The sequence below is a fragment of the Helianthus annuus genome, chromosome 12, assembly GCF_002127325.2.
Source record: "Helianthus annuus cultivar XRQ/B chromosome 12, HanXRQr2.0-SUNRISE, whole genome shotgun sequence".
NCBI lineage: Eukaryota > Viridiplantae > Streptophyta > Magnoliopsida > Asterales > Asteraceae > Helianthus > Helianthus annuus.
The window spans coordinates 38,259,670-38,271,873 of record NC_035444.2 but is presented as its reverse complement, the minus strand read 5'-3'; the positions used below and the strand labels follow the sequence as shown (position 1 = coordinate 38,271,873).

Here is a 12,204-nt window from a genome sequence, read left to right as displayed (position 1 = left end):
GTTGTTTTTAGCAGGTGTTTTGTTATCAAGGCTATATAATATATAGTCAGTTGTCTTGTGGGCCATGAAGAATATATGGGAAATTTCTTTGAAAGAGTGTCTTTGCCTTTCTCTATATTTCTCGTGAGATTAATCATTTTGAGTCAATCTCTAACAATGGTGCTTCTTTGATCCAATGTGACACACAACACCAACAGCTTCGGCTGCTGCGCAACAGCAAGAAAACTCACAACACCAACAGCTTCGGCCACCACAATCACGAGCTTCTTCAACCGCCCCTTTATGAATTAATTTTAAATTTGATTATTTTGCCCTTCTCAAATATATTATTTATTAACAATATTTTTTATAAATATAATGAGCGAGTACCTTGCCCTCGGACCCTGGAAAGACTTGACAACCCAAGTTGATTGTATTACTTTGTGAATAACATGCATACGTTTTCATCGGTTTAACTACCCATATCGTATGAAATGTATATTTAAAACGCTTAATGCAATTTAAGTTCCTTTTAGTGCAGTTAAAATGATTTTTCTGTTTTCTTAAATACGTGCTGTGCTTGGATGATAGACCGAAAAGAATATCATTTGTTATTTTCTTAATGAAGGACAAATCAAGTTAGAGGGAAGATTAAGACCAGTTGGGTTACTTCCTCTTTTCCTTGCACGTTGAGATGGGAATAAAAGAGAAATATCATTTTAATCTTAACTTTTTTTAATAAAAGAATTTTCATTAAACAAAACAGAGACGATTACAAACAAATAGCAGGTAGATGGACAACAAACTCTGCCGCTACCTCTTCTTAAGAAATATCACATAATTTGATTTTCAAAAACATAACTAGCAAGACAAAGATGTTATTTCTTCATTCATATTTCATACAAAATGACTCAAAAACATTCCTTAATTAATATTTACGTATCAAGTCATCAAAAATTGAAGAAAAGTCACCCACATAATCAAATATTTTACCAAAAAAAAGACTAATTGATAGCATGCACTTGAAGAGGCTGTGGTTGAGCCATGGACCTTCTCTTCCACAAATTAATCTCCTTAGGCTCCAACTTCACACCAGCAACCCTAACAAAATCATCACCAACCCCTTTGTTTCTCACCACCACCGGTGCAGACCCCGGCATCACGGCCTCTTCGCCATCGCTTTCACCGGAATCCAATGGCGCAACCTGAGTCGCCCAATCAAAACTCATAAACGCATCTCTCCCACTTGAGAATCTCTTCATTGTACTCAAACATGGACCCTTCTGACCTGTCAACGCCACCTTTGACTTCTCATCGATTGCATCGCACTTTATCCGGCCACCACTGAATAAGCTCCGAATCCAACATTTCTTCTTGCTCTTTACAACCACCGGATCCACTTTCATAACCTTTTCTTGATCTTCTTCGGTTTTATAAGTTCTCACCGGAGTATAGGACGTCGTTCTTGAAAACTTATTGGTTGGTTTGTTGGTGAGTTTACGGTAGTGTTTGCACTTAACTGTACCTACGCAAGAGACTCTAGGAGAAGTGGGTTCGTGTAAAAGTGTGAGCTTTGAGTCATTATTGATTTTCCGGTGGGTGTCGGACGGAAGTGTGGAGAGAATGGGGCCGGAGAATCCGATTCCGAGATTGGATTTGTGGGGTTTTTCCGATGGTTTCTTGTCTTTAACCGGGCTGTAAAGTGGAGGGTTTTGGAATGAAAGAGATGATGTTGCTCTTGGAAGATACTTCAAGATTTTGGTCATTGACTTGGTTGAAACAGCCTTTTGGTGTTCCATTTTTCACACCAAAGTACCAAACCCTCTCTCTATCTAATAAATTGGTGTGATTCTTTCTCACTTTATATGTAGTCTGTATCTATAATGAACAATGATTGTGTATATGTATGTTCGGCACATATATGCTGATATACATACGGTTATGTCAGGAAAGAGGGAGGAAAGATGCCGGTGAAGAGATCCAAGTTTTGGGTCAAATTAGGGCAGATATGACTAAATTGATATTTGTTGCATGGCATATTATTTAAATGTGTATAAAATATTCTAACCCGTTTGAAAATGATCATTGCATATTTTCTAATATTTGTCCATTTTAAATGATTTTATTCTCAGGTGAAAGACGATATATTCTTTTTAAAATGTCTAATTGTTTAATGTTTTTATAGTTATTAATAAGATAATAGTTACACCTTGAAAACATCTCAACATCACCACATGGAGACACATCATGGACAACGTGGGTAATTCACACTACTACAAAACGTAGCACTACACGGTGTTTGATATTTACTTTAGACGGGGTTAAATAATAACCCTGTCTTAAAATCAATCATTAGACGAATTTGATTAAAATATTCAAGAAAATTCAACACAACCTCTTCTAAACAACTTCATAAAATCCCGTCTTATGTACACCAAATGATTTCTATTAGGTTTAGATAATGATTCACCGTGAAATGGTATGTTCTATTACATTGAGAATATATAACAAATAATTTACAAAGGAAACAACATATAATTAGGAACTGTACAAGGAAAATTGTAACAACTTTGACTACAATTTAAAGTGGTCCTTTGTTTCCATTGTTAGCTCTAATACCCCCCCTCAAGCGAACGGGTGGCGGACGAACTCGTAATTGATCACGAAAGGATTCAAAGAGGGGTCTTGGTAGAGGTTTCGTGAAAATGTCGGCCACTTGAAGCTTGGTAGGTACAAATTGTGTGTGTAGTTTACCGGCGGACACGAGTTCACGCACAAAGTGATAATCAATGTCAATGTGCTTTGCCCGTCGGTGAGCAACTGGATTTTGGCTAAGGAAAATAGCACTTAAGTTGTCACACAGTAAGGTCGGTCGTTCAGATGGTAAAGCGTTAAGATCTCGTAACAAATGAGAGATCCATATGAGTTCAGCAGCGGTGTTCGCCATAGCACGGTATTCAGACTCGCAACTGGAACGTGAAACGGTAGGTTGCTTTTTGGCACTCCAAGATACGAGGTTTCCACCAAAAAAAATCGAATATCCATAAGTAGAGCGTCGGGTTTCAATGCATCGAGCCCAGTCAGCATCGGAATATCCTACAAGTGTTGATTTTGTAGGATAAGAGAAATGAAGCCCATAAGTGAGAGTGCCTTTAACATATCTCATGATTCGTTTTATCATTTGGAAATGTTCAGTCGTTGGGGAGTGCAGAAACTGACTGGCTTGGTTGACGGCATAAGAAAGATCTGGCCTAGTGATAGTTAGGTACTGAAGTGCACCAACGAGTGATCGATACAAAGAAGGATCATGAAAAGTTGTACCATTGCTTTTGAAAACATCACCGGTACCAAGAGGTGTCCCAACTGGTTTGGAGTCTAGAAGACCGGCACGATTTAGAATGTCACTAGCATACTTGGTTTGACTCAAAAATAACCCATCAGTCGTATAGGAGACTTCAAGACCAAGAAAGTAACTTAATTTTCCCAAATCTTTAATGGCAAATTCGCTTTGTAGGTGATCAATAAAACGTCTAACGGATGGCTCGTGATTCCCGCAAAGAATGATATCGTCAACGTATACTAATAAGTATAGGAGACATGAGCCACGATGGAAAATAAAAAGAGAGGTGTCGGCTTGACTACATTTGAAACCTTGGTGCACTAGAAAATTGCTAAGACGTTGAAACCAAGCCCTTGGAGCTTGTTTAAGGCCGTAAAGTGCTTTATTTAGCCGACAAACATAATTTGGGTTGGTAGAGTCAACATAGCCTGGTGGTTGCTCCATGTAAACGGTTTCTCGAAGAGTTCCATTAAGAAACGCATTTTTTACATCTAGTTGGTGTAGACACCATCGATTTGTCACAGCCAAGGATAGAACAAGACGAACAGTGGTAGCTTTAACGACAGGACTAAAGGTATGCGAGAAATCGAAACCTGGAATTTGTGTAAAACCTTGCGCTACGAGACGTGCTTTATAACGATCAATCGTCCCATCCGCATGATATTTTGTTCGAAATACCCATTTCGAGCCAACAACATTTGTATTGGAAGGACGGGGAACAAGAGTCCACGTGTTATTGAGATGTAGAACGTTAATTTCTTCAGCCATAGCATCACACCAGTGTTGTTGTTTGGAGGCGGATTTGAACCCTTTCGGTTCCGTAGCAGTGAGAAGAGCATTGTGAAGAGAAGTTGGAGCTATAGCAAGAAGATTTACCACATGCTTCGGTTTTGTTATGCCTGCTTTGCCCCTTGTAATCATTGGGTGGGATGAAGTCGAAGATGAGAGTGGTGCGTTTGCGGGTGGTGAGTTAATACCGGAGGTGACTTCGGTTGGGTGTGGTATGGGAGATGGGTTGGATGATGCGGGTGAGACGTGTTGGTCAGGTGAGGATGTCGAGGAATGTGGGTAAAGTGAGGATGGCATGGAATGGGTGGAAGAAGAGTTGGGTGATGGTGGGTGTGTAGGAGTGTCTGGTGGGGTCGACATGAGAGAGGTGATATGTGGAGTATTTTCATGCATGCATGAAGGGCAGTGGGTGGAGGATTCTAAGGGAGTAGGATGTAAAGGTGTTACTAAAGGGTTGGAAATAGTAGGCTGAGGAAGGTCATCAGCAAAAGAACTCAAAATTAGTGTAGACATATTAATGTGAGAATTTTCTTTTGAGAATGGAAATGAACCCTCATCAAACCGTGCATGGCGAGTGATGTAAATGCGAGACGTTGTTGGATCCAAACATTTGTACCCTTTGTATTGAGTACAATAGCCAATAAAGATACATTCAATGCTCCGCGGTGCAAGTTTGTGATCCGTATAAGGTCGCAAGTATGGAAAAACTCGGCATCCAAACACTTTGAAGTTGTTGAAATTTGGAAGCGTATGAAAAAGAAGCTCATACGGAGATTTGTCTTGTAGAACTTTAGTGGGAAGTCGATTAATAACATATGCGGCTGAAGAAAAAGCGTCTACCCAAAAAGTGGCAGGGGCGTTTGCCCCAAATAACATTGCAAGTCCAGTTTCGGTTAAGTGTCGGTGTTTGCGTTCTGCTCGTCCATTTTGTTCTGGGGTGTATGGACATGACATTTGATGATGAGTGCCATTTTCAAGGAATAAGTCCCGAACTTGATTGTTTAGAAATTCGGTACCTCCATCACTTTGGAACACCTTTAATTTACAAGCAAATTGTGTTTGGACGAACGGCAAAAAAATTTTAAGCACCTCAAAGAAAGCTGATTTGGTTTTCAATGGATAAAACCATGTAAACCTTGAATAATCGTCAATAAAACAAGCATAGTATCTATAACCATCACGAGAAACAACGGGAGCGGGCCCCCATAAGTCACAATGCACCATATCAAGCACACTTAAAGAACGTTTTTCATTCAACTGAAAGGGCAACCGATGTTGTTTTGAAAGTTCACAAGAGGAACAAATCGTTGGTCTGGGTAAAATAGATGTAAGATTTAATAGTCCATGTTTATTTAAAACTGAAATAACATCAAAATTAACATGACCAAGGCGTTTATGCCATAATTCAAAAGATGCCTCGGGAGATGAGATAACCGAAGTAGCAAGAGCTTGAAAACCGGGACTCAAGATATAACGACTTCTTTGTTGTCACTAGAGATAGTTTTGGATGGAACAGGGTATGAACCATCCACATAACGCATCCAGTTCTGATGCAGCAGCATGGTGGACACTTGATTTCGCCATACAAGAAAATTAGATGAGGATAGTTTAATTGTAAGCATATGAAGGAGAGTGGCCATGGAAAGAGAATTTTCTGTGCAAGAAGACATGGGATGGGTCGAGATTTCAACAGAGAAGAAAAAGAAAATGGCAGATGAGAGGGAAAAAGAGGAACCAGGTTAGGCTGATACCATATTAGGTTTAGATAATGATTCACCGTGAAATGGTATGTTCTATTACATTGAGAATATATAACAAATAATTTACAAAGGAAACAACATATAATTAGGAACTGTACAAGGAAAATTGTAACAACTTTGACTACAATTTAAAGTGGTCCTTTGTTTCCATTGTTAGCTCCAATAATTTCCAAAAAATAAAATTTCCCTCCCCTAAAAATTCATATCCCGCCCCTTTCCTCTTTCCCTCTTTTAACAAAATTTAGCCTTATCTCCTCCTTCCCTGAAATCAACTCTAGCAAAGATCTGAAACCCACCTTCACACATAACATCTCGGTTCACCATCATAGATCTTAAGCCCAAATTCAACCTTGATTCTAAGTAACCCATTACCACATCCAAATCCAACATCTCAGTTCACCACCATTTTCCCCCAAAACCCACCATCATCATAGATCTGAAACCCGGGTCTCCCCACTCCACCCGCTTTGAATCTGGTATGTTTTCCGAATCACGATTTCGTTTTATAGTTCATTGTAATTTTGTACGGTTTATTTATTCATTATGTGCTGGTTAGATCTAGGGCAAATGTGTTGTGTTGTTGTTGATTGTAGATGTTGTCTTTTAGTGGTGGGTGGCAGATGAGATGTTACTTGAGAAAAATCTTGCTTCAGGTATAATTTGTTAAGAGCATTCACATCCATTCCACTAAATTGTGTGAGTGGAGTTTTTTATAATATGAAGAGTATAAGAGCAAACGTAGTGGGGTGCTATGCCCCCGCATAGCGCCGGAAAGCGCCCAAGAACACCGCCACGAAGGGCGGTATGGCCAAAAAATTTTGAGGAGCGCGATGTGGATGGCGGCGTTACTGGATTGAAGTTTGATTTTTTTTTTTTTTTTTTGTATTTTCTAGTTTTCCCCACTCAAACATATATATATATATAATCTCTTGTGTTGCAGGTATACGAAGAAGGAGGAAGACAAGGAAAGGAAGAAGAAAGATTTTTAGGGTTTTTTTTATGGGCTTTGGGCTGGGCTGGGCTCAACTCAAAAGGTATTGTGGTTTTTTTTTATTTATTTATTTTCATTTTTTAATTTATTTTTCTGTTTTTATTTTTTTAAATTTTAAACTAACATTATATTTTTTTAGCAAACAATCAGTTTTTTAATTTATTTTTCAGTTTTTTGTTACTGTAATGTTTTTTTAAGTGTATTGTTTTTTTTTTTAATTTTAGTGTAACGTTTTTTTTTTTAATTTAATGAAATGAATTTTAATTTTATGACTACGCATGGCCTAAAAAGTGGTTGTGAGTAGAGGAGAGAGAAAATGTTACTGTTCATCTATATATTTGAAAAGACACTGTTCACCCCCTATAATTTTTTAATATATTTTTAAAGTGGTTGTGAGTGAAGGAGAGAGAAAAGATAATGATAAAGGTATAAAAATAGATTATTTAATTGAAAAGGAGAGAGAAAATATAATGTATATTAGTGTAATTTAGGGTGAAAAAAATGGTGGAATGGATGTGAATGCTCTTAACAAAGTTTGGTTTATCATGATGGAATTTACTTATAGATTGAGTTTATGTTGTACTCTATACTACTTGTTGTAAGTAGTATTATAATCATATTATTATTAAGTAAGAAATACATGTTTTCATTGCATATTTAGGCTGTGCTTGGATGTAAATTTTACATGATTATGTTTTTTTATGACTATTTAGTATCAATATAAGTACATTTGGAGGAACATGTAAAGGGTTGCTGTAAGAAAACTGATCACTAAGTAGTGAGATAAATGTAAAATTACCCAACTTTGAAATCTAAATTGTCCGAGTAACTGGTTATTCAAGTTGAAATTGTAACTTTAAAAGTACACACCGAACCACCCCCTAATGAATGAATGTGCAGACAAAAATGAATCCCAAACTTATTTTAACACACCCAACCAGGTGCGCCTTGCATGTCTTGGGCGTGTGCTTTTTAAGTACCTTGTGCCTAGGGTTTCTAATGTAACTCACCCTTTGCGCCTTGAGCCTTTTAACTACATAGTGTTTTTTTACTTTGGTTTGCATTGTGTACATAAAGGGTTTCTAATGTAACATTAAGATCTTGGTTGTGCTCTTAGTCATTATGTCCCTTGCAGGTACGAAGAGGCATTTTCCCCAAAAAAGTAGACCCACCCAAGAAACATTTGGAGATTCTTATGTTTGGAGAACTTATCAAATGGTAACTAATTAATATAATCAACAATTCTCTATTAGAATCTGAGGTTTGAATGTGAAAAGAGGAAGGGGAGAACAAGGAAACCAAGAAAAAAAATGAGTTAACCTTCAGTAAATAGCTTCAAAATCTTGTTACCTCATCGATATGCTTTCAGTTGTAAGTATTATTTTCTCCATTTAAATATTCATTCATAAACCTACAATCATTTAAATGGGTTTTGACGAACCTGGTATAAGCTATGCCAGGTTGTTTCTTCTTCTATTTTACTATATGTTTTAACTTTGGTTTAGACTATTATGTGTTACATGATCATACTAACAGTTATATTGTGTAATCATGATTAGGTAAGGAACAAAAGGGCTACGGATAATGATATAGATGTTTTGTTGATGACGTTGATGTCGAAGTTTTTTAGCGAGTTAGGTATTTCGTTAGTTTAGCTTTATATATAGATTATATGTAGTTTATTTATACAGTTTTATGTAGTTTGTTATGCATTCAACAAATGATTGTAATTTGACCGGTTTATTTCCGAATTGGATGTCTACGGGTTTATTTCCGAATTGAATGTGTATTGGTTTGGTTTCATTTGAAAATGTTCCATTTGTGTATATAAGCTTGATGTGTATTTTTGGAAAACCTTTTTTACTGTAATTGTTTTTTTTCATCAAATGTTTATAAGACAGTGTTAAAAAATATTTGTTTTGATAAATATTTGAAAATGTTTTTATATTAAAAGACGGGGTTCACCAAGTTTAAGCCAGTGTTCAAACTGAACACCGTCTAATAAGACTTGATTTTAAGCCGGTGTTCAAATTGACCACCATCTAATAAGACTTGATTTTAAGCCGGTGTTCAAAATGTTTAAACCCATATCACCCCGTCTAAAGCTCTATTTTGTAGTAGTGTCATTTTTCTTGCGCGCACACTACAAGAAAATATACATGTAGAAACTATTTTTTTTTACCTGTAACGACTATACGTGGTCCCTGTAGATTTTTTAGGGCTGTAAGGACGATATTTCGTCTCCACAATTTTTGTTCTTATAAGACCGTCTTAATAGTTTTTTTAGGTCGTCTCTATAGGTGTTGTCTCTATCGACCAACTTTTGGAGATGATATGTCGTCCCTGTAGATATAAAATACAAAAAGGTGTTTTAATCATGTAGAGATGACATGTCGTTCCTATAAACTTAAAATTAAATAAAATAAAAACAATTCATCTTCAACCTACAGGGATGAAATGTCGCCCCTTAACCTGTTTTAAATTGTAGGAAAACCTTATAGGGATAGGGAGGGCATGTCGTCCATAGGTTGTTCAATAGGGATTGTGGTTCCTATAGGTTTTCTCCCTACAAGTGTTTTTTCTTGTAATGTGCATTTACAATATGTCTAAAATGAAATAAAATATATCTTTTTGAGTAAACTTCCGTTTTGCTCCGTGTGGTTTGGTCACTTTAACGGTTTTGCCTCAAACCTTTAAAAATAGTCATTTTCCTCCAATAGTTTGCTATGGTTTTTCCATTTTGCTCCTCGCCTCTAACTCCATCCAAATTGTCTGTTTTTCCGTTTTGCTCCCCACAGGGAGCAAAATGGAAAAATCATAGCAAGCTATTGGAGGAAAATGACTATTTTTAAAAGTTTGGGGGCAAAACCGTTAAAGTGACCAAACCACAGGGAGCAAAACGGAAGTTTACTCTATCTTTTTAGTATTAGTATTTTATGTAGTGGGTCAAGATTATTGATGTTACTGAGTTGTACTTAACATGTGTTTTGTTTCCGAGACTATATAATATTATGTTGTTCTTAATATTTGTGTGTCATGAAACATGTAAGAACTTTCTTTGAAAGAGGATCATTCTTCATCTCAATATTTCTTAGGAGATTAAACTCATAATACCAATTGCTTCTACTGTCGCGTCACCACCACGTACCCTGAGCCTCTTCAATTAACCGCTACTTTATGAATTAGGAGATTAAACTTCTAAGACCCCCCGTAACGGGGCGTTTTTTTTAAAAAAATTTGAAAAAAAACGCTGCATAACGCCGGATTCGCCATTACACGGGGCGTTTTCCGGCGTTTTTTTTGAAAAAAATTTGTTTTGGCGTGATTTTTAAAACGCTCGAGAATGTGGAACGGACGAATCAAACGGCTAGTTGCTAACGGCTAGTTTTTATTATTTTTTTTTTTATTTCCCCCTATATATATATATATATACCCTCAAACATTTTCAACTCAAATAATCACAAAAACTCTCTAAAAAATACAAGAATTTTATAAAAACTTGATGGATTCTCCTAGTTCTTCCTCCATGCTAAACTATTGCTATCACGAGTTTTTTGCGGATGGCGATGGTTCAACCGATGAGGAGGTTGAGCAAGAGGCGGTTACGGGTGCTTGTAAACTAGCGATGAGATATGCCGAGCATTGTCGTCGCCCACAAGCCAAAAAAGGTAAAAGAGGTTATATTGAACGAGACCGACGCGGGGCACACGATCGTTTGATGAAGGATTATTTTGACGAGGAGCCGACATATTCGAACGAAATGTTTAGACGTCGTTTCCGAATGAGTAAGCGGTTATTTCTACGTATAGTCCACGACTTGGAAGCCAACTACGATTTTTTTAAACAAAAAGCGGATGCGAGAGGGGAACTTGGATTTACCGGTATCCAAAAGTGTACCTCGGCGTTACGAATCCTTGCTTATGGAAACACTACCGACATCAATGACGAGTATCTAAAAATGGGGGAGAAAACAACGAGAGATAGCTTGGAGCATTTTTGTCGCGGTAAAATTCCTATACTTTACACTTTTATTTTTTTTGTCTATGTTTACAATTTCTTTAATTTTTTTTTGTGACTATTTTTTTTTTATAAAGGTATAATTGATGTGTACGGTGCGCGTTATCTTAGAACGCCTACATGGGAGGACCTTCAAAAGATCTACGAGGTACATAATGCCGAGCATGGTTTGCCTGGTATGATCGGGAGCATAGATTGCATGCATTGGCGTTGGGATAACTGCCCGACTGCATGGCGAGGCCAACACACACGTGGTGACCAAAAAGGACCCACTATTATTCTTCAGGCGGTTGCTTCACAGGACCTTTGGGTTTGGTCTGCTTACTTTGGCGTGGTCGGGTCATGCAATGATATCAACGTTTTTGAACAATCTCCGCTGTTAGAGGAGTGGATTTCTGGCAAAGCTCCTAAAGCGTCGTTTTACGCAAATGGAAACTATTACCCTCATGGATATTACTTGAGCGACGGAATATATCCTAGGTATTCGATTTTCGTGAAAACGTATAGTGATCCTTTTGATGAAAAAAGAGCATATTTTAAAAAGGTTCAAGAGTCTTCACGAAAAGACATTGAGAGATGCTTTGGGGTTCTTAAACAACGCTGGCATTATTTGAGAAATCCTTGTCGTGCATGGAGCAAGCAAAAAATGAGAGATGCTATGTACGCGTGTATAATCATGCACAACATGATTTTGGAAGACGAAGGAAAGGCAATATGCCAGAATTATGTGCCAGAAGCCGTTCAAGAAGAGCATCCGCAGGCGTCAATGGAAGAAAGAGTGAATAACGCGCGAGAGTTGCGTTACGAACCGTACCATTCCCAGTTAATGGTTGATTTACTACACCACGCATGGTCGGTTCGGTATGTTCCACCGGAGGGAGAGGAAGAAACGGAGGACGAGGGTGAAGAAAGCGAAGATGAAAACTAGTCTTTTTTTTTATATTCGGATTTTAATTTTTTTATTTGTAGTATTTTTTTTATTTAATCGGATTTTATGTTTTTTATTTCTAGTATTGTATTTTTTTTATTTAATAAAGTATTTAAAGTTTAAAAAAAATAATTGGGAAATGATTGCATGGGCATTATCTGAATAATGCCCCACTACACCATTTTATGGTATAATGCCCCTTGCTGACTGGGCTGCCACATGGCGCAAAACGCCCCATGGTGGGGGCATTATAATGTTACACCATTACGCATGGTCTAATACCAATTTTTTTTTGTTGTCACGCCACCACCACGTACCCCGAGCCTCTTCAATTAACCGCTACTTTATGAATAATCTTTTAGTTTTTTTTATTATTTCTCCCCTCTCAAATTTACTAAAC

The 12,204-nt window shown here is 37.3% G+C and overlaps 1 protein-coding gene, 1 long non-coding RNA gene and 1 pseudogene across 3 annotated transcripts; 2 read left to right on the top strand and 1 right to left on the bottom strand.

Moving 5' to 3' along the window:
* Positions 1 to 841: 841 nt before the first annotated feature.
* LOC110894671 lies at positions 842 to 1,985 on the bottom strand (annotated as a pseudogene).
* A 4,046-nt stretch (positions 1,986 to 6,031) lies between these two features.
* On the top strand, positions 6,032 to 8,632 carry LOC110896603. 2 transcript variants are annotated; one of them, XR_004874818.1, is made up of 4 exons: positions 6,032 to 6,521; positions 6,809 to 6,902; positions 7,995 to 8,230; positions 8,419 to 8,632. It is a non-coding gene; the product is annotated as an uncharacterized LOC110896603 (long non-coding RNA). The 2 variants fall into 2 exon arrangements; XR_002568025.2 differs by having other exon boundaries at positions 6,033 to 6,344.
* Positions 8,633 to 10,244: 1,612 nt separating this feature from the next.
* On the top strand, positions 10,245 to 11,880 carry LOC110894672 (protein ALP1-like). The gene is made up of 2 exons (XM_022141898.2): positions 10,245 to 10,863; positions 10,954 to 11,880. The coding sequence occupies exons 1-2, from the start codon at positions 10,362 to 10,364 to the stop codon at positions 11,802 to 11,804; spliced, it is 1,353 nt and encodes a 450-aa protein (XP_021997590.1). The 5' UTR covers positions 10,245 to 10,361; the 3' UTR covers positions 11,805 to 11,880.
* The last annotated feature ends 324 nt before the right edge of the window (positions 11,881 to 12,204 follow it).

Bases quoted from the DNA above. Each gene is read 5' to 3' on its own strand.
- LOC110894672 (XM_022141898.2), top strand. From the start codon at position 10,362: ATGGATTCTCCTAGTTCTTCCTCCATGCTAAACTATTGCTATCACGAG. The intron at 10,864-10,953 runs GTAAAATTCCTA...TTTTTTATAAAG, and splicing joins CTTGGAGCATTTTTGTCGCG to GTATAATTGATGTGTACGGT.